The 22,416-nt window shown below is 46.7% G+C and overlaps 1 protein-coding gene across 1 annotated transcript in view; it reads left to right on the plus strand.

Moving 5' to 3' along the window:
• Kif13b (kinesin family member 13B) overlaps positions 1-22,416 on the plus strand; it is a 160,449-nt gene that overhangs the window by 133,785 nt on the left and 4,248 nt on the right. Inside the window, 3 exon segments of the mRNA XM_047548390.1 lie at positions 467-600; positions 14,510-14,572; positions 17,051-17,777. Coding sequence (XP_047404346.1) covers positions 467-600; positions 14,510-14,572; positions 17,051-17,777 — 924 coding nt within the window.

The raw sequence follows: 22,416 nt of genomic DNA on the forward strand, positions 1-22,416 counted from the left end.
ACTGAATACCAACATTTTCCCAAAAGCTCAAGTTTATCATCTTCCTTTAGTAAATACTTATGAAAAACTAGAGTTGAGTAAGACCTATGACTTTGAAAAGCCTAGAGTCTGTAAGGAGAGGTACACCTGTATACTATAGTTACGTCCCTTAAATACTGAGTCCCCTTTGATTTCAGGGCAGATGTTAGTTGTTGACAAGGACTCAGGGTGAATTGCCTTCTGATATGGATAGGAGCACTGCAATATTAGAAACTTCTAGATGCCCCCAATTACTGCTCTGTAACTGGTAGTAGAAACACCTTTGTGTTTGAGGATAACTGGTGACACTATTTTTAATTTAGTCTTTACAGGATGCCTTTTTAAAATTTATGTTGTTAGATTTCCTTACAAATAATATTTGGCAAATTCACAAGAAAGAAATATCTGCATCATTATTTTATCTTCTGCCTTTCAATCTTGTTGACAGGGCTTGGTAGCCTAGCAGCCTCCTACTTGAATCCAGTAAAATCCCTGGTGCCACAGATGCCAAAGCTGCTGAAGTCCCTTTTTCCTGTCCGCGATGACAGAAGGGGCAAACAGCCATCTCCTCTTGCACATCAGGTAAAAAGCATCAAGAAGGCAGCAGTGTGTGTTTTTCACCTAGGTTTCTGGAGAGTGGTTCCCTATGTTTCGCTGGAGCTAGAGGGAGAGGGATGGCGAAATGGGGCATTAGAACTGGGCTTTCAGACCTGGTAAGAACTTGTGATAATTTCTCTTCCATTCTCTTTAGAGATAACAGAGCTGTTTAAACTTATTGACACGCTCCATCCTTTCTGCTTTTAAAAAATGCCAAGTACGCTACTAATGTGATTTATGGTAATATCACTTAGAGCAACAATAGTAAAATTTATGAAGTGCACTTAGTGTTGTTTGTGTATTGCCAAGTAGAAAATGTGATTCTATTTTTAATTCTTGATTTCATTTCTCTTTTCTAATAATTTTATATCATGACCGTCCTTTCCTCTCAACCTCTGCTACCTCTACTGTGGATAATATCTTCTTTTACTTTAAAAGTAATCACTTGTTTCCCTTTTTATTTCAAACTCTCTACCCAACCCTAGAATAAGTGTTAGAGAAAATGTTAAAGGATTTCCAAACCAGCAGGAAACTGCTCCAGTGCAGTAATGGTGAATGGGAACCCCATTGGAAATGCAGTTTCTAGCCTTACATAGTTGTTAATTCAGTAGAAAGTAATAAACAAGGATTTACTTATTCTCACTCAGAAGCCCCAGGGCAAATGCCATTGTGGGGGCAGTTTTTAACATTGGCACCTCCATATTATTTGATACGTTCAAGTTGCAGAAATGCAGGTCAGTAGTTGTTGGAGACTCAACTATTTATAAGAATTTTCTAAGTTTATGAAGGTGTATTTAAGGGAAATGGAATGGGTTGTATAAGGCTGCTGGGTTCATACGTAATTTTTTAAATCTAGCATTATGGTAAGCACATATGTAAGCATACACATGGAGTGAATGAAAAGACTTAAACATCGGGATTCTGGAAGTGTTTAAACTGTATTCACTGGGGCACATAACGGTGCTCGCTGGTCACTGAGGCTCTCCCAGTGGTTTGTCATCCTGTGCACTAGTCTACTCTCAACTTCCCCATCAGTGTTTCATGAATTAAGAGGCATGAAGTCTGATTTACTAAGGTAGCTTTTAAAAAATGCATTTTCTCAGGCTGCCCTGGTGACCCACAGCCTACCTGGAGACACTTGTCTGGTCTGCATTTTTTGATAAACATTGAGGTGATGCTTATCATGTAGAGTTGAATAGCCACTGTTTTCAGTTGCCATTCAGTGAAGGCAGTAATCTAAAGGTTGAAGGAAGTTGGAATTCCTTGAAAAGTTATGGGATTAGCCCACCATGGTTACCATTATTTTTATGATGTTTTCAGTTTTTTTTTAATGGTATATGTTTTTTATTTTTTAATTTGTTCTAATTAGTTATACATGACAATGGAGTACAGTTGTGCTCCGTAGTACACAAATGGAGCACAACTTCTTCCTGTGGCTGACACTGTGCAGAGTCATACTGTTTGATGTAGCACACCAAAGCCCTTGCCAATGGGAACTTATTTATACACTTACTGTTCTGGCAGTAAGTGATTGGTTTTCTGGATGCCTAAGGACCAGCAGTGTGTTAGAAGCAAATCTATGGTGAGGGAAAGAGAACTATAATTTGTCAAGTCCAGGATGAGAAGTTAACTGGAAGTATTTGGAAGATTTCTTAGATGTTTTTGTTCATTTACTCAAGTGTATTTTTTAAGCACATGTGAGCAAAGGTATTAAGGAAACTGGCCTTGAACAAATATTTCATGTTTCCCAAAATACATGAAAACACAGCACTGAAACTGGTCTTAATGAGGATAGATGTCCAGTGGTCATGCTAAAACTTTCCTCTGGTTTGTGAAGACACCACTCGGGGAAGGGTCTTCCTTTTCTCGAGGGCACTGTCTGCCCTCATCCCTGACTATACCAGCATAAAGCTCTCAGCTGCCCAGCAGCTGCCTTTCTGTCCTCCTCAGGGGCCTTTCCTGGGACTGTTTCCTGATCAAGCCTCTAGTGTTTAGGTGACCATTGCTGCATACCTATATCTTTCCACCTCGTTCAGTTCCATTGCTTTACTCTATTGCTACAGGGCAGCCAATGATCTTTCACAACCTTACATTAGTCCATGACTTGAAACCTTCCTTGGAAACAGAATAAAACCTAAATTTCTTCGGTGGTGGGTGTGTTGACCTTTAATCTTGATTTCCTTTCTTCTCTTCAGTCACCACGTTAAATTGTATCTGTGCCTTTTAATCTCATGAACACATCAGTCTCAAGAGTTCTGATGCTTCTCTTTCCTTCTGCTGGGAATGCTGTCTCCGGCGTCCTTGCCGGGCCCCCAGCCTCTTGCAGAGTATGCTGCCTTTCTTGTTTGTACAAGAAAGGCCACTTCAAGGAGGCATAGCTTACAGTGGTGTTTCTTCATCAGCCAAACTAAAACAGCCTCCACCAAACACATGCACTATACTCCCTTGATTCTTCTTACTGGGGGTTATTGTTAGGTTACATGTTTGTTGATGTAACCCTTGAGGACAGGGCTTCCTGTGCCCCGGCTGGGGCCTGGCATGTAGAAGATACAGAGTATGTCTGGTTGGCTCACCATTCACGTTGTATAGATTGTAATGTCAGACTACAGTGGCTTTCAGTGATAGAAGAGACCAGTTTACAGTTAGAGGTGAGAGAATCACAGCTGAGTGGGGTTCGGGACATCCAGACCTATTTATGAACTTTCTTCAATAGAAGTTCCATTAGAGAATATTCCTGAAGGCAGGATGGTGTACGCCTATAATCCTAGCAACCTGGGAGGCTAAGGCAGGAGGATCACAAGGTTAAAACCAGCCTCAGCAACTTGGAAACTCTGTTTCAGAATAAAAAAATAAAAAGGGGCTGGGGGTGTGGCTCAGTGGTAAAGCATCTCTGGGTTCAATATCCAGTACCAAAAAAAGAAAGAATATTCCTGAAGAGAGAAAAACTTTAGCTTTTCATTTGGGATTCAGTTCATCAGAGATGCTCATGCTCATTTTTACTGACTGTCTCTGGTAAAATTCTGTGAGAAGTAAATTTCTGTTGAAAATGACATCAGTGTAAATGCTTCTCCTACTTGGGTTGTCCTTAGAAATCGAGCCATGAGTTCTATGGAAAGCACAAGAGCCATGAAAGCTGGGTGGCCTGCTGGACATGTCCTGCTCCAGGTGGTTTCTAGTAATGGTCACTGTGATGGAGTCCTCTGGGCACTCAGATTTGATACCTACAGTTTGAGGTTCTGACAAAAAAATTCTACTCCCCTGCCCTGTGGATTCTGCAAGAACAAGGTGATTTTTCCAGTGTCTCTCTCAGAGCTTCTGTGTCGGCGCTGAGGTTGGGGGAAGCAATCTTTGGTTCTCCTGGGCCTCCTCCAGGCTCAGCAGCCTGGGATCGTTGATGCTGTCTCGTTTAGAAATGCTTCACCACTCTGTGCCTTGTCAGGGTCCTGTCTGCAGTGGGGAGCCAGAGGGAATCAAATTATTCCTAGATGTGAAATAGTGGAACTCTTTCTTACCTAAATCCCGTATTTCTACCAAAGTACATATGAGTAATGCCTTTTTTGTTTTTTTTTTTGGAAGGAAATATCAGTTTACTTTGCTTCTTGTCAGTTAACATTGCTGGAATTCCTTGGCAGTTTTTACTGCCAAGGTAGTTTCTTTTTCCTTTTATTATTATGTTGTCTAACTGAAGTATACAGATACTTAAATGAAGGACTTCAGATTCATTTCTAAATTTTTCATTTTGATTTTAACACGCCTGGGATATCAAGATCCTTGTGAGTATTATAAAATCATTTTAGCTATCCTCTGCACACCTCTTAACGCCTTCCATCTGCATACACGTCACCAAATGTGGAACATCATTGGGGACTAAAGCAGAGTCCTGTCAGCTGCAGGAAGAGACCACTCCTTAAGCCACAGAGTGACAGGGCAGCACAGTTTAGCTCCATGAATCTAGTAACTATGCAAACCCTCACTTCCTCTAAGGAGATTTCCTGCTGAAGAGAATAAGACATGGGTAGCTACGTTAGAGATGTAAATTGATGTCATGCCCATGGCCTTCCTCTGCAGCAACAGTCGAGGATGTCTCAAACAAAACAAACACTGATGACCCTCGTTGAATGACCCTGTCCTCTGCCTGGCTCTGCAGGCACCATGTTCAGACACCTAACAGTGCACCTTAGTAGCAGTGTGGTGAGACACCAACACCCAGAGGCTTCCTCTCCATTCTGATCATCTTTTACTTGTTGCAGATGCCTGTTCCACCCATTTCAGTGCTTCCCACAAATGATCTTTAAATAAGCATGACTAGACACTTAGATGTTGAGAATACTATCGAGTGCAAATTGGTGGGTGGGTGCAGTGGTGAACTGTAATCCCAGCAGCTCAGGAGGCTGAAGCCAGAGGATTGCAAGTTTAAGGCCAACCTCAGCAACTTAGTGAGACACTATCTCACAATAAAAAAATACAGGGTTGGGAATTCAGCTCAGTGGTAGAGCACCCCCGGGCTCAAGCCCCAGTATTGCGGGGGGGAGGGAATACAAATCAGAGCATATGCCTCAATGGAATTAATTCTACAATACAGGAGCATATAAATATTGTTAGATCATGTAAGACTTAGAGATAGTAAATAAATAGTAACGTTACTTAAGTTTTATAATGTGAAATGGTACAAAAAAAAAACAAAAACAAAATCCCCAAATGATTTGAGAATACACAGAGACAGTACATGGTAACCAAACGGATTATGTTCATTAACATGCTCATCATTTAAAAAACCATTTCTCTTTCCATTTCCCACCTATGATGAAAGAAAGTAGGATGACTTCCTGTGTTAGTGAGCTTTTTGTTGCTGTGACCAGAATACTGACAAGAACAACTTAGACGAGGAAAAGTTTATTTTGGGCTCATGCGTTCAGAGTCTCAGTCCGTGGTTGACTGACTCCATTGCTTTGAGCCTGAGATGAGGCAGAGCATCATGATGGAAGGGCATGGTGGAAACTGGAAGATCTGCTCAACTCATGGCAGCTAGGAAGGAGAGAGAAAGAGAGAGAGGGAGAGGAGAGGGAGGGAGGAGAGAGAGGAGAAACGTGCCAGGGACAAGATATAATTTCCAAGGCATACCCCCAGTGACCTACTTCCTCCAGACATGCCCCACCTGCCCATAGTTACCATCCAGTAGTTCATTCAAATGATTAATCCATCAAATGGACCAATCCACTGCTGAATGACCACTTCCATAAGCTAATCGTTTCCCCTCTGAACATTTCTGTGTGTCTAACACGTGAACTTTTCAGGGGACCTTAGAGGTGGAAACCATAACACTTTCTTTTAATGTTTCTATCCCAGCTTAGTTTGGAGACATACACGTCCTTCTTTGAGACAGTCCTGGCAGTGAAGATGCCCACACTATCTCCCCTACACACCCACACCCACCAGGGCTCTCTTCAGTGTCATCAGATGACACTTAGAGTACTATATGTGGCTTTATATGTATCATGCTGAGGTACAGTGATCAGAGTTATCATCAGCAGTGTGGAAGGGTTATGCTGAATACAGTGACCAGAGGCACCACCAGCAGTGTGGAAGGGTCACACCGAAGTACAGTGCCCAGAGGCACCATCAGCAGTGTGGAAGGGTCACGCCGAAGTACAGTGACCAGAGGCACCATCAGCAGTGTGGAAGGGTTAAAGGAGTTGTTCAAAACTTGATCAAGCAGTGACTGAAGCTGACCATGTAAACATTCAGAGCTCTTCAATCCCAGGAGGTAAAGAGCCTGAGAAGGGCCATTTCACCATATAATGGGTTAAGAGAGAGAGAAGTAGAGATGAAATTAACAAACAGAACTATGACAACTGGCAAGAACAACAGTGATTTATAGACAGCAAAGTGCTCTCTAAAATGCATCCATGGGATTCATGCCACTCCTGTTCTTTTTAAAATACTGAACATTTTTGACAATATAAAACAACCGAGGTAAGGACCAGGACAGCGGAGGTCCTGTTTGCACCAGCCATTCCTCACATTTCCATTGGAGAATCAGGTGGAAGAGAAGCATTTGTTGTGTAATGAGAGAATAGTTATTATCAGAAAGGTACTTTTAATCAGAGTGTCCTTGACATTTTCAGGCCGATGTGTTCAGTTCCCTTCTTCACATGAGGTACACAGACATGTGAGCTCAAGAATCTAGTGAAAGACGAAGGTCTGTTCACCTTTCTTTGGAATCAGTAGGTTCTTGGGTCAAGACGCTGTTGTTTTCCTGGACTTGTATTTTATCTGATTGATTTGAAAAGGTCATGGATCTTTTCTTGTAAGTTGAAGTTAACAGTTACTTCCTTTAAAAACAAAGATTCTCATAACCTACAAATTCTTTTGGCTTGAACATATTCATAAAGACTTAGATTTCTTGTTTTTATGGAGATTGGTTCTGGTTGTAATCAATTTCTGTCTGAGTTCCAGAAATGCAAAGATACTGCATGGAAAGAGGTGGCAGCTGACAAAATTGCTGTCTTTGACCTTCTGACGCAAGTTTAGTAACGAATCTGGAAAATAATGAACTGCAATTAATGAAATCTGCACTCATATTCAAGTGTGTTTCTCAGACAGCACATAAAATAATTGAAAGAACTTCCTGCTCTCTAATTAGTTAGATTGAATTAATTTGGCATGATAGCTTTTTTCACATATCTGGAGTCTGTGTTCACAGGAAGCTATTTATGTGCTTCAAAGTTCAGGGCTCTAAGTGGTGTGGTTGATTAATCTGGGGAATTAAAGAGTTAATGGTCAGATTTAATTTCCACCATCAAAAGTTGGCCTTATTGCAGCCTGTCTTTGTTTTTGTGTATCCCTCTGGTCAGGGCAGCCTCCTGTTGCAGGGCTTTCTTCCCTAATCCAGCACAGTGGGGAAGCCCTGAGCAGAGGGCAGTAACCTGCCCATCTCTGGGGCTGCTGGAGAGGATGTCCTATGGTTGACCACCCATGCCCACGAGATACTTCCACGAGGAAGTGGGCTGTGGGCACAGGCACTCTCCCTTCCCTGCACACAGGGCCCTGTGTCAGGCTGGTCATTTGGTGACATGATTGCCTAAACACATTGTGTCATGGTTGCAGCCCATCAGCTTAACTGGCTGAAACAAGAAAGCACAGTGACACCTTGTTTTCCAGATCTTGCTTTCCTTAATCATTCAAGTCAATTTAAAAATAATACAGATGAGCGTTTCCCCCTATAATCTAATACCACCAGTGTAAGTACTTGGACATGGCACACTGCACCCTCTTGTCCTGGAGTTAACAAAGGGAGGTGTGCATGGGCCTCATGTAGCAGACCATTAAAAAAAAAAGTTAAATAAGTGAATATGGTTGTATTCCAATAAAACTTTATTTATAATCTGAAATTTCACATAATTCTCGCATTACAATTTTTCTTTTGAGTTGTTTCAAACATTAAAAATGTAAAAGCCATTTCTTAACTCTCAGGGCACATTAGCAAGCAGGCATCAGGCTGGATTTAGACCCTGTTTTTAAGGCTTTTAGATAAACATTCTGTGATTTTTGGAAACATCGTTCATCTTTCGTGGACACTGGAAACACTGATGTCCATCTTTTTGGATGAAGTCAATGTTACATCCTTTTTCAAAATAGTTGTAACTTGGGCTGGGGATATAGCTCAGTTGGTAGAGTGCTTGCCTTGCAAGCACAAGGCCCTGGTTCAATCCCCAGCACCACAAAAAAAAAAAAAAAAAAAAAAAAATAGATGTAACTCTGTATTTCAAAAAGTCAGAAGAAAGGAGTTTGAATGTTCTCACCATAAAGATGGTGTTTGAGGAGATAAACATATTTAAACTTGATTCAAACAGTACATAAATGTGTACATGTACCAAAATACCTGGATACCCCACAAATATGTATAATTTTTGCATTTGTGTATTAGTTTAAAATAAATAAAAATCTAAGAAGGAAAAAGAAGAAATACCTTGAAAGTGCATAAACTCTCAGTGAAGCTAAAATAGCTATAGTGCTCTGCAGAGGAGCTGAACACGAGCTGTGTGCTGGAGCCACTCCAGGGGTTTCAGGGGCAGCCTCAGCACAGGTGCAGTTTGGCCATGGCCACCGCCGCCCAGTAGGAATCTGATGTGGCCTGTGTGTCATTGAAAGATTCCTAGTAGTCTCATCTAAGACCCTAAAAATAAAATAGATCAGATTAATTTTAATACGATTTTTTAATCTGAAGCATTCAAAGTATTATATCAACCTATAGTCAATATAAAAAGAGACTATTAAGATACAAAGACCTATAAGCCAGGCATGTATTCTACATTTCTGGCACATTCCAATTCAGATGCTAAATTTTCTTTGGACTTACTTAATCTGCAATTAGAGTTTATAAGATTTGCAGTTGAAAAAGTAGATGTATATGCCCAAGTTATTCCAAAGATACATAAAAGCACTTTAGTTTTTAAATTTGCATTTTATTAAAATTAAATAAAATAATAAATTTACTACTTTAGTCACATTGACTGTGTTTTAAGTCAGTCACTACATGCTGTCAGTTACTGCCATATCATGATGCAACCCTTGTTGAGGACACTTGAGACTCAGGTATGTTAAGCACTTTCATCAAGTTCAGAGCCTGGTGAGTGACAGAATTGAGATTTATATTCATAAAGCAATATTTAAGCACAAATGTGATCATAAGAGATTTCAGGAGGCTGAGGCAGGAGGATCACAATTTCAAGGCCAGTCTGGGCAACTTGAGACCCTGTGTCAAAAGGGTACAGGGATGTAGTCTTTGGGTTCAATCACCAGTACCAACACCCCTTCCCCTCGCAAAACAAACAGAAAATAAAAACCAGGTATATTTTTAAAAATGATCAAGTATTTGTAGAGTAAATTAAGTATTTGAAGGCAGAACCAGTCAGTCCTACTACAAAAATATACTGAGCAGGACTCATCCACGTTTCCTTTCTGAAATCATTCCCTGTGGGCAATGTGGAATCATTGACAGTTGTGAAGCAGAGAGTGTCAAGGTCAAGTCTGTGGGAAAGCTCCCTCTGGCAGTGGAGTGGAAGGTGGGTTCAAGGAGGATGAAATGGAATGTATGTGGATGTGTATGAAAGCCTCAGAGGGATTGCAGTCGTGGTCAGGAATCTGAAGCCACCTTCCTGTGCCTTGTACATCTATACCGTGATGTGCTGATTGAAACTGACAAGTGGCAGGCAGGGTAATGGTGTCTCCAGTGAAATCCAGCAGATGGCCATCAGTCTGCCTCCTGGGTGATGTTGCTTAGAGAATTCATATAAATCTCCACCTTCCAGATGTGCATCCCCAGATGTGATTGGGTTTTCACTAATGAGGAACTGATGTATCAGAATGCTGGATTCCCCACTTAAAATGAGAAACATAGCTGCCAGAGGGACAGAAATGTTGGTGTCATCACGGCTGACACCACCTGGGTCAGCCTGGCTCCTGGAATCATGAAGCAGAAGGCAGGAACCAGGCACTGAGGATACATCTTCAGCCATGGCTCTGGCTGGCCCTGGGCCGGCAGGAAGCTCCAGCAGCCCACCCCCACCAACCTGCCTTTTCCCTTCTTCCTCAGGACCACCTAACTCCCAAAGAACATAGCCTTTCAAAAGTATCCATCTGTTGATCATTGCTTAGTCTTGATCTTTAGGTAATCCTGTGTGTCAGATTTCTACCCACTTCCATCAGGACACTTTTGAAGACTGGGAGGTATTTTGTTACATGTGCTGCTTGCTTTTTATTGCTTCTCTTTTCCCCACTTTAGCAGCAGGAAAATAAGAGGTTAGTTCTTGATTATTTGTAGCAAAAAAATAAAATCTTACATCTCTTATCATAAAAATAATTTCCTATAATTGGATTTAAATCACTGGTTAGTGCTTTTAAAAAAGGATTATATTAAAAATATAAAATTAAAAATGACATTCAAAATTGATCAAATTCAAAGTAATGGGTGATTATTTAGAAAGGTTTATTTTCAAACAAGAAAAAAAATGCATCAGAAAATTTGGTGTTGGGCAAGTTTTAAAGTGATTTTTTTTTTTTTCCCCTTCAACCCCTTTACCTAACATTTGCCCAAATTTCAAAAGGTCTCTTTCCCACATTCTGTCTGTACCAATCCTTGTTTGTGTCCCTTGTTAAGTAATCACCCAGATGCTGTTTTCTTCATTCGAGAAGCATTCAGCCAGGACCTTGTGTCTGGGTGGACGTGTGAGACCTATTCCTGCCTGTCAGAGGTCAGGGTTGAGAGGCTCCCTGAGAGCCGCAGGTGCAGACACATAGAATATTCTGCTGAGACTGTCACGTGTGACTGGGGAGCGGGCGCTCTCCCTGCCTTCAGCAAGGCTGGGTCGTGCCGGAGCTGAGATTTACAGGTGAAGGGATGTTTGCCAGGTGGGCCTGATTCCCGAGGTCGGGAAAGCAGTGCATGCCAAGGAGCGGGGAGGGTGATGAGCAGGGCAGGGCGCAGCCATGGGGACATCGCTCTTCTAGTCGGAAAGGTCCAAAACGGCCTTTATGCCAGGTCATGAAACTCCGAGCTTCGCCTCGCCTCGGGTGGAAGTGGAAGTTAGAGCTAACAGATGGTGAGATTGACCCGAGAAGGGACTGTCACCATTTCCCTGCAGTCTCTAAGCTGTTTGCTGTGGGGCCTGCTGTCCTCAGGCCTAGTAGAATCCCGTGCACCTGGTGATTTGGTGGCAACAGAGGACTTGTCCCATCTCCTGAGTGTGCTGCTCCGCAGGCGAGTGCTGTGTGAGTCGAGGTTTTGTCGTGTGGAGTGGAGATAATATATTTGCTTGCCTCGTGGGACTTCTCCATGATATTTATAGCTGCAGAATACTTTGCAGTCATTTTTATTAATAGTTACCAGATGTGTCATAAGGATTAATGAACCTACGATCGAAATGTTTTGCGCTCCTGAAATAGAGGCGATGCCTGCACAGGAGCGTAAAAAGCATTAAAATGCAAACAAGCATTTGGAAACTTTAGTTCTTACGTGTGGAGAAATGGCATGGTTAAGATTCCAGCATACCTTGTAGACAACCTTAAAGAGGTTGCTGAATGCATCGGAGGTCATCGCCAAACGCCGAAGGTCTTGTACTGCTGGGCCCCGCACACACACACACACACACGCCTTCCCCTCTCCCCCGTCACCCTGGGCGCTGTCTTTGACGGCCCGCCAGCACAGCCAGGTGTTTCTAAGCATTAGTCGCCTTTCTGTCTGAACTTCCATTTCTGTTTGCTTTTCTGCCTTCCGTCCAAGTTCAGGCTCTGAGCGGCCCTCCATGGGACCATTGAGTGACTTCTTCAAGAATCCTTCTCCAGTATCTTCTTTCCTCAGGGCTGACCTCTGAAGCAGTCTCATTGGCCCTTTATTCAGTGGCCCTCGGTGGCACTCAGCTGCCTGAGAGGTTCACCCGAGAGCTCACAAGGCCTCCTGCCCTCTGTCCAGTGCTGCTCATTCTGGGTGGCCTCTCCTCCCCAGGACCTGAAGGAAGGAGGAGAGTTTCCGGGTAGAGCTGTGAGCAGATAGAAGACTCACACACAGGACCTCTTCTGCCACCTGCCCATCACGCTGCCCAAGCCAGCAACCTGCAGCCACCCCTGCAGGTGTTCAGGACGCATCTGTTTGATTCTTTCCTCTGCTTTCAACACTTCCATCCAGCAATTCATTGCATCCCTTTTCTTAGTTATTTGCTTCCGATTCCCCCAGACTGCCCAGCACAGGCCTGACTGGCCTCTGGCTGCTCGTGGTACTGGTACAAGGTCCTGTGCATTCAAGCCCTGGAGAACCGTGTCAAGAATCAGAACCAGCGTCACATCCAGTCTGGTCTTAAATTGATCTCAACAGATATTTATTAAGTTATCTACTGGATTGCATAATCACCCTGAGTAATAAGGAAAAGCATAAATTGTATTTCAGTGTTCTGTTTAAAGGGGAAGGAGTGTATCGTTTTTAGAAAAAGTTCCATCGTAGGTTGTCACCGTTCCGTCCTTGGTAGGGTTTCTATATTTTTATGCTTCTAAGGAGTACGCTTTATCTTGGTAGAAATGGTCACCCACAGTCTTACCTATTTTAAGTTCAGTCTAACTGAAGAATTTAAGTATTTTAGAGTCTAAGCATGTGAAACTTTGTTCTTCCTTTACTAAGAAATATACTCTAAATGTTTATCTTCCAGTTTGCAGGGGAACTTTAGACATTGTGGGAAAAAACAAAAAACAGAGCCACCAGCCCCAACCCCAGGACTGGGTAGAGTGGAAGGTGTGTGCCGGACGCTTTCTGGACTGTCAGGAAGCCCGTGGTAGACTGGGCTGTGGAGTGCAGAGAGGGAGAGCAGCTGGGTGGGGAGAGAGGTGGGATGCTGGTCAGGGGGTGGAGGCAGCTGCAGTGGCCCTGCTGCAGGCACCCTCCCTCCCTCCTGCCTTTCTGAAACGGCCTCCGAGCCCACTCTCCCACCTTCAACCACACGGTAGCTCCCCAGTGTTGGCGGGATAGTGTGCGTGCCTTCCATCTTTCGAGGTTCCATCTCTGCAGTCTCCTCGGTCCCCTCTCCTCTGTGCCCTGCCTCAAATCCTGCTCCTGCTTCCTCACTTCAACAGAATCAGTTCCTGATAGCCCTGGTCTTCCAGCCTGCCCATGGCATGAGTGCCGGTGCCCTCCCCACACTGGCTGTGGACTCAGGTTAACACCCTGCTGAGTGGGCCCTCTTGGTCCAGCTGAGCTCTTCTCCCTTCAGGCGAGTTTGGGTCCAGGTAGAGGGAAGACGGGCATTGCTTAGGCCAGTGAACCTGTCTGTCAGTCTCAACCGTATGGATGGCTTAGGGCAGAACAAAGACACTTACAGAAGGGAGCAGGGACCAGCAGTCATTAGCCTGTCTGCACCCACCATGCCAAGACGGGTCTCACTGTAGGGCTCAGCATGCAGAGCTGGCTCCATCCAGCACCTTAGGGGGACCTGGGAGGAATGAGAGGCTGGTGAGCAGCTAACAGCAGGAATGGTGGAGCCTGGTTTCTTCCAGAGATGATCGCATCAACTCATCTCCTCCCAATCCCACTTCGTCTTAAACCCAGCAGCTACAAGACGAATTTTTAATTCCAGTTCTTCCTCCTGACTTCTTTTCCTTAGCCTGACTCTTGTTATTTTTTGATCTTTTTTCTTTATGTTCCTTGGGTCGTGTGTCCATGGTGACCACGTCCTTTCTTGTACTGTTGCTTTTCTACGTCAGTTCAGGCTCTCACCTCACACCTGCTCTGCTTGGGACCCTTGTTACTGATTCTTCTCCTTGGGCTTTAAATTCTCCGGTCAGTTTGCATTCCACTGCCAGATTAGCCTGACTTTCAGTGTCTTCTACTTGCTTTGCTCAGGAATCAGGTGACCCCCGTTAGTCACCTGGCTGGGTTAGTTTCAGGCAGTGGGGTCTCCTGCATGTCGCCCCTGCTCTCTCTGCTGCAACCAGACTAGCTTCCTTCCGTCCTCCTTCCTTGACGCACATTGCCATCCAGTGGGGGGTGACTTCCAGCTCCTGCCTGGAGTCTTTCTGGGTCTCTCCTGAGACCAGTTAGTTCTGCATGTGCAGTCTCACACCTGTCTGCACAGCACGGTCCTCGACCAGTGGCGTGTCATATGGGACAGGGAGCATGGGCGTGCTGCCTGCACTACTGCTGCTGGCTGGGCCTGCTCCCTGACTGGGTGGCTTGCTGCCTTGTTGCCTCCTCTGGGGCCTCTTCTGTGACACCAGGCGCCCGTCTGGCCAGGTGTATGACATTCCCCCGGGCGCCCTCTCATGGCACTCCAGGCTGTCCAGGGAAGACCTGCTCCCAGGACAGGTCTTGTCCCCATTTTCCAGCTCCCTCACAGTGTGCTTGTCTTCTCAGCCAGCGCCCCGGATCCTGGTGCAGTCAGCCTTCCCCAGTGCCCGGGAGACCAGAACAGAGCAGGTGAGTCGCTAGGGCCAGGCTGCCCCCGTTACAGCGGGTGGCCCTGACCCTTGCATGGTGTCACCCACTGGCACTTCTTTCCCATGTGTTCCAACACAGGTCACCGTCTCTCCCTCTGCCCTTCCTTGTGGCCCTTTCTGTTTCCAACCTGCTAATCATGTGGTTGCTGAACCTGTGTCGTCTGTGCTGTAAGAGCCTGCTGCTCAGCAGAGGGGGTTCTATAAACAGAACAGTCTCCTTCTCTGAGTGTTTGCTTAATTCTCAGTTCTACATTTCATTCTGATTCATGGAATCAGCGTGAACAGACTAATGCTAAGCAGGAGCAAATAGTCTCTCATGATCTCCCACAGATCAACAGCACTTGTGATCTCAGGAGCAGTGAAGCTGTCTTCTCCCACTGTGCCTTCATTCTCTTAGGAAATGCTGCATCTTCATAGGGAAATTTTATTTATTAAAAGAACAGCAGAAAAGGCTCAGCGATTTGAGAGAAGCTTCACACCTCCAGGCATTCCCTTGCTTCCTAAGGCCCGTTCATTGCACTCCATTGCTGTTCGGTGTCACGCATTGCCCCGTGGGCAGTACCGCGTGTCCTCTCCCCGAGAATGCAGCTGTCATATTGCTGAGCCAGTGGGGATGCCCAGCCGATGGCAGGAAGAGCAGGGCCTTGCTGGTGAGGACAGCCACCTACCCAGCTTCTGCAGCTCCTCTGGTGGCTTTGTCAACTCCAGCTTTCACAGAAGTCTCTGGAAAAGCCTCCCTTAATGGTAGAGGTAAAATCCAAAGATGGCAGCTGGACTTCAAGTCTCCCATGCACCACGGTCCAGTGGAGCAGCACTAGAGGTGGTGTGAAGGCTGAGGACGCTGTCAGCCACCCTCTGCCTTCTCTGGTCTCTTTGTGGTTGCTTCACATCTGACTTCTAATCCCAGCCTTCTCCTTTCCTGGGGGCCTTGGATAACCCCTCAGCCCTTCTGGGCCTTGGTATAAAATGAACATGCTACACTTCCTGCCAGCCCTTCCTTGGTGATACCTGCGGCACCGTTGGGGTAATGCCTATAAGCTGCAGCAGCGACTCTGGACCACCCTGGACCACCCCAGGCCCCTGGCTGACCCTGAGCAGCCAGGCATGGAGCTGGTTGGCATGTGGGAAGGGCCACAGTGGCTGTTCTGCTTCTGCCCTCTCCTAGTTTGTGTATTCTTCCCCACATGATCAGTTATATTAAAACTAAAATAGAAAAGAATAAATAAAACATGTACAAGTTGCAAAAGAAAAATGATTGAAGGATTGCCTAATCTTTTAGAGTATTTATGATGGTGACAGTTATTGATCTGTTGGATTGAGTAAATTTTGCAGCCCAGAAATCCATCACAAAAATGGGCTGTTAATCTCAGGAGGTGCCGTTAATTTCGTCCCCAGAAAGTGCGCCTGGTGGGGAGAGAAGGCCCCTGGAAACAGGAATAGATGACAACCCATGGGAAAATGCATGATTTATCAAATTGCTGAGTTAAGCCAAGTAACTGTAAGAGACTCATAGATCTCAGCCATTTCCCAGTTCAAATAAATCCTGTATTTCAAATGGGGAATGCCCATTCCTGTAATATAAATAATTTTTCCATAAATATTGGAAAACATTTCTTTTCTAAATACCACCCCACCCCACCCACCTCATTCCCCATTCCCACAGCTTGGAAACTGGGGTCTGGATAAATGGTGGCTGTTAAGATGCCCTATGAGACCTGGCTTTGTGTGTGTCCTCTGCTGGGGACTTGGGAGCCATGTGAAGGGGAGAGGCTGGCCCAGCCACCATGGGCTCTGTCTTCCAGCGGCTCCTCTGGTCTTTGTTCCAGAATTAGAGGCTCCTGACCCCCGCCCCCTACATGGCCCTGGCTTCTACAGCAGCCAGAAAAACAGCTTCTGGGAGAAAGGGCCAGGCCAGCAGGCAGACTCTCTCCTGACTCCCAGCCAGGGGTCAGCTCCTGCTGGTGCCTGAGCTGCTGAGCGTTTTCAGACCCTCTGATGAGATCATCACTTGGATTTTGCTGGAGGAAGTGTTCTTCCGGCCTCTTCAGTGCTTCTCCCCATCGCCTTGTGAGGCTGGTCACGGTGGGAGGAGGATCTGTGTCCACAGTATCGAAGTCGCCACCCCAGTGTGGGAGGCTGCGTGGCCTGATGGGTGCAGCATGGTCTCGGTGTGCTGCTCTCTCTAGCAAGGGGCTCTGCCTCCTGCCCTGACTCTGGGTGGCAGGGACGAGCACCTGTTTGCATAAGGTGCAAGGGGCAGGGCCTGTGCCATGTGGCGTAGCCGGAGCAGCCATGTGCAGACCAGGGTTGACCTGTGCCAGGCAGACACAGGCTGTCCTGCCCAGAGCCAGGCCCTGTTCCTCGGTAGGCTGCCATGTTTGAGGGGTGGCACCCTTGGCTTGTGTTGGGCATGGTGCCACCTCGCCGTTCTAATTGGTGCTTCCCCGTCCCACTGTAGGTCCAGCAAGGGATCCTTGGGCCTGGTGTGGCCTCTGAGACTGGGGCACAGATGGCAGCTCCTGGGGTGAAGATCTCTGAGAAACCAGCCAACGTGCCTTCCCCACCTCCTGCTGCTATGGCCACCCAGGCTCCAGAAGGGCAGGATGGCCCCCCTAGCCCCCTGAGCGAGGCCTCCAGCGGCTACTTCTCTCACAGCGTCTCCACTGCCACCCTCTCCGATGCGCTCAGCCTCGGCCTGGATGCTGCTGTCCCTGCTGGCCAGGCTGCCCTGGAGACCGGGCCGGCCTCTCCCTCCTGTGCACAGAGCCACCCACCAGGCTGTGAGGAGCCCACTGCCCAGCCTCCTCCTGCTGCCTCCAGCAGGGACCCTGAGGCCTCCAGGGCCCCATTGCTCCCTGACGCCCCATTGTTGGCACCTGCGTCCCCATTCAGGATCCAGAAGGTGCGGACCTCAGAGCTGAAGTCATTCACGTGCATGCTGGGCGGTGGCTCTGGGATCGAGGAGGACCTGCTGGCCTCAGGAGGGTGTGGTGACACTGGGGGGCAGGCCCTGGGGACTCCAGAAGTGGCCTCTGACTCTGAGGAAACCAACGAGGTCCCCGAGTGGCTCAAAGAGGGGGAGTACGTTGCCGTGGGCACCAATAAGACCGGTGTCGTTAGGTACATCGGGCCTGCGGACTTCCAGGAGGGGACGTGGATCGGTGTGGAGCTGGACCTGCCTTCAGGTGGGTGGTGCGGGCACAGGAGGTGGCTCCCTGGGCAGAGGCACTCGGGAGGTGCTGGGCGCCCAGGGCACATCGTGGTGGTCTCCCAGCTGCAGCTGTTTGAAATCAGGAATTTTCACTAGATGCGTTTTCTTGTTTAACCTTGAACTTTCTAAGAAACCCAAGACAGTCACAGAAAGCTACTATAAACTTGGTAATGGTTTTAAATGCATTTTTTTTTTTTTTGAGAACAGGGTCTCACTATGTTGCCCAGGCTGACCTCCCATGACCCTGTGTCTCAGCCTCTTGAGTAGCGAGGAGTAGGGGGCACGCCTCCGCACCCAGCTTTAGATGCACTTTTTCTTTTCTTTTCTTTTTTTTTAAGTTAGAGAAGCATCTGCTTTTGAGATAGAATAGTCTCAGTTGGTAAGCACCATGCTCGATGCCTGACTCCTGGGTTCCTCCTGGTCATTCCTGAGACTTCCTGGCCTCAGTCCACAGGTTGGGAGCTCTGGATGAGGTGACGACAAGGGGACATGAGATCCACTGCAGGCTCTTGAATTGTGTGATAGAGTTGCAGATCTTAGAAGTAATGGGAACAGCAGAGGCAGGACTTGAGGGCACATTGGTCCTTCAGAAGTCTTTTCAATATTGTTTTAAACAGGTTTATTGGGAAGCAGTTTGTATACCATAAGCTTCACCCATTTAAAGTGTACACTCAGTGGTGCTTGCTCACAAGTCCAGCTTCTTGGGAGGCTGAGGTAAGAGGATCACACATTTGAGGCTAGACTGGGGACTTGGCGAGAACTTGTCTCAAAATAAAAATTTTTAAAGGCTGCTAGGGTAAGTTCAGTGGTGGAGTGTTGGGTAGTGTGCATGAGGTCCCCAGCACTGAAAAAAAGAGCTGTGGCTCAGTGACGTGGACACATTTACAGGTGTGCAGCCGTCACTAAAAAGTAATTTAAAACATGCTCATCATCCCCGGGAGAGACCATGTGACCAGGCAACCACTCCAACCCCAGCCACAGTGACCATGAATCTGCGGTTTTTCTCTAGATTTATACGAAGGTCCTAGCCCAGATTTGTGTGTACAGAGAATCATGCGGAAGGTGGTCTTCTAGTCTGGCTCCTTTCTGAGTGTGTCGTTGGCTAGGCCCCTGCTTCCTGTTTGTGTCTGCTATGTGGGCTGCTGTGGACATGGATGTGGGTGCTTGGGAAATGTCTGGTGGACTCTGATTTTCAATCTCTCGGGGTGCCAGGGGTTGGCTCAGCATTTTGAGGCCTGCCAGGCTGTTCCCAATAGCGGCACATTGACTTCCCTCCCAGGAGAGCCAGAGGGTAGGATGAGGCCTAAGCAGCTGGTCCCTCTAGTCCTCGGGGTGACTGGGGAAGCAGGGGATAGAGTAGCCCGGGAGCAGCGAGGGAGAGCGTGGCAAGGCCAGGCAGTGTCTGGACCCCACAGAAGCACTGCCTGGGAACTCAGTGGCAGGTCCGAGAAGCCACTGTGCTCCGAGTCCATGGCCTGCAGGAGGGTGCCCACCCTCCCTGCCGCCTCTGGACCCTCAAGCTGGGTTGGGTCCTAGCACGGTGGGGTGGACTCTCCTCAGGCCAGCAGTGGGTCAGCCCAGGGCAGCTGCCCAGGCCCTCTCTGGCTGCAGACCCACCGGTGATGACTCTTGTGTCTGGGGGCTGTGTGCTTCCCTGTGATGTCACTCACTTTCTTTAAAAATAATATGCAGGCAGTAGCTTGAATTGGAAGTGTTCCGAGAAGGTGAATGTAGCCCAGGCAGGAAAACTTTTGAAATTCCATGGCAAGGGAAAATCTGAAAGAATTCATATCTGCAGTTGAACTCAAGAATTAACACAGTATTAGCAAATAATCCATCAACCAATAGTTACAAATACTGTGTTCTAGTTACTAAATTCCAGACATACCTTGGTGAATAAAACAAAGTCCCTGATCTAACGACTTGAATTTTTAAAACATTTTTGTATTCATTTTGTTCTGGGGATTAAACTCAGGGGTGCTTTACACCCCAGCTTTTTGTATTGCTTACTTTGAGTCGGGATCTCATTAAGTTGTTGAGGGCCTCAACTAAGTTGCTGAGGCTGGCCTTGAACTTGTGATCCTGAGTTGCTGAGCTTGCTGGCATGTGCCACCACCTTTAATTTAGAGGGAATAAAATTACTTAGTAAACATAAAATTTTGATAGTAATAAATGCTATGAAGAAAATAAAATGTAATAAAGGATTAGAGGAGGGTGGTTAATAGGGGATATTTTATGTACTGTTTTAGTCAGCTTTTTCACTGGTGTGACTAAAAGGACCCAACTAGAACAACTGTAAAGGAGAAGAGGTTTATTTAGGGGTTCACAGTTTCAGAGGTCTCAGTCCATAAGAGCCTGGCTTCATTCCTCAAGGTGAGGCAGGACATCATGGTGGAAGAGTGTGGCAGAGGGAAGCAGCTCATGTGGTGATCAAGAAACAGACTCCACTTGCCAGAAACATACATACCCAAAGCCACGCCTAATGCCCACCTCCTCCACCACACCCACTACTCCAGTTACCACTCAGTTAATCCCTGTCAGGGGACTAAATCACTGATTGGGTTAAGACTCTTACAGCCCAGTCATTTCTCCTCTGAACCTTATTGCGTTGTCTCGTACATGAGATTTTTGGGGGACATCTCATATCTAACTCATAACATTGCGCCCCTGGCCCCCCAAAGCTCCCACTTATCTGACAATGCAAAATACATTTTTTCCAAGAGTTTCCATAGTCAACAGTTCTGAGATTGCTCAAAGTTCAAGTTCAAAGTCTTTTCTGAGGCTCAAGGCAATCTCACATTGTGAGTGCTTATAAAACTAAATGCAATTTACAAGTATCCAATATATAATGGTACAGAGTAAACATTTCCATTAGCAAAAATAGGGCCACAGAAAGAAGGGATAAGACCAAAGCAAGACTGAGATCCTGCTGGGCAAACAGGTCCTGGAGCTCCATGTCAGCACCTGGAGCACGTGGCATCGTGATGTTCTCTCCAAAGGGCTGTGTAGTCCACCTGTGGTCTTATTTGTTGCAGCCCAAGTGACCTTCCTGTTGGCTCGTCTCTGCTCGATTCCTGAAGCTTTCCTAAGACGATGTCTTGCGTTACTGGCATTTCTTAATCTCGGGGGTCTCCACTGCAGCTTTGGCTTCCTCCTTACATCTCCAGTTTGATTTCTCTGGGGGTACCTGCAGGGGCTCCCACCTTGCTGCAGTTTGCCTGGCCTCCCAGGCCTGCCTTTGAATTCTTGGTGGAAGCTTCCATGACCCCCTAACTCCAGCATCCTGCATTCCTGTGGTTGATGCCAAGGTTTGCCACCATCTCCAGCAGTAGCCAAGCCTCCAGGGGCCCTGGCTGCAGCAGCCTCCGAGTGTCTGGGTGGCTGAGCACGTTGAAAAACTTCCTAGGCCCCCTTGTGCGAGAAGGATACCTCATTGGTCTCTTCTCAAGAGAATTCTCACCTTGACTCCCTTGAGCTGGAGAGCTGATGTTCTTGCCAGCTCCCTACATGCCCTCAAGCCGTCCTTCTTATTGTCCCTAGGCAGTCTTCAGTACTGTGTAGTGGTGCCAGTATCTTCAACAACTGCAGCTTTCTTAGCCCTAGTTTTACGCTGGCTTTTCAAGTTCACTTTTTCCACATCTTTCTGTTCTGCTTTCTGCTCCTGATTTTCACAATAAATTTGGCTAAAAGCCACCAACAATATCCATTACACCACCTGAATTGCTAAGCTGCCTAGACATTTCTTCTACCAGATTAAGAAGCTTCTAAAATCAGCCTCAGAGAAAGTCTCAGGAAACAGGCAAAATGCAAACAATTTCTCAGCCAGAACATAACAGAAACGGCCGCTAGTACAATTACCAGCAGTGTCCTCCTCTTCCTCTGAACCCCCTTGAGCTCTGTCTTCACAGTCCAGAGTCCTATTGGCATTCTGGTCTTCTGAGCTCCCACCAGAATCAGCCATTAAGCTCTGCTTACAACAACCTAAAGCATTTCCAGCTTGCACTACTCAAAATTTCTCCTACCAGTTCCAAAAAACTCAAAAAGCTTCTGAACCACACGGTCAGGTTTGTCACAGCAACAACCTCACTTTTCAGTACCAATTTCTGTTTTAGTCAGCTTTTTCACTGCTGTGACTTAAAGGAGCCAACTGGAACAACTGTAAAGGAGAAGAGGTTTATTTAAGGGTTCACAGTTTCATATACTAAGCAAGAGAGCAAATGGCTGCGTGGAGGGGAGAGGTGGAACTGTGGCCCGGGTCAGGGTCAGGCAGGGCAGTTGCAGCCAAGGGCCCAAGTGTGTGAGCCTCGAGGCAGGCTTGGGTGCAAGGGCCGGCCACCGTCACCCTGATTCTGTGGCCCTGCTTGGGAGTAGAGTGATGGGAAGCTTTGGATGTGGAGCAGCCAGGCAGGGGAGGTTTGTGACCATCCAGGCCGAGAGGGCCCCTAGTGAGGGCAGGTGGGAGCCACAGCCAGAGAACAGAGGGCTGGGTGGCCCTCAGGAGAGTCAGGGTTGACAGCTCAGAGTCTGGCGTGATGACAGGCTAGCTGAGGGTCCCTGACCGAGTCAGGAGGGCTCTGCTTTGGATGCTCAGGGAGCTGAGGTGCAGGTGGAGC

Source organism: Sciurus carolinensis, chromosome 4 (genome assembly GCF_902686445.1).
Source record: "Sciurus carolinensis chromosome 4, mSciCar1.2, whole genome shotgun sequence".
NCBI classification, from domain to species: Eukaryota; Metazoa; Chordata; class Mammalia; order Rodentia; family Sciuridae; genus Sciurus; species Sciurus carolinensis.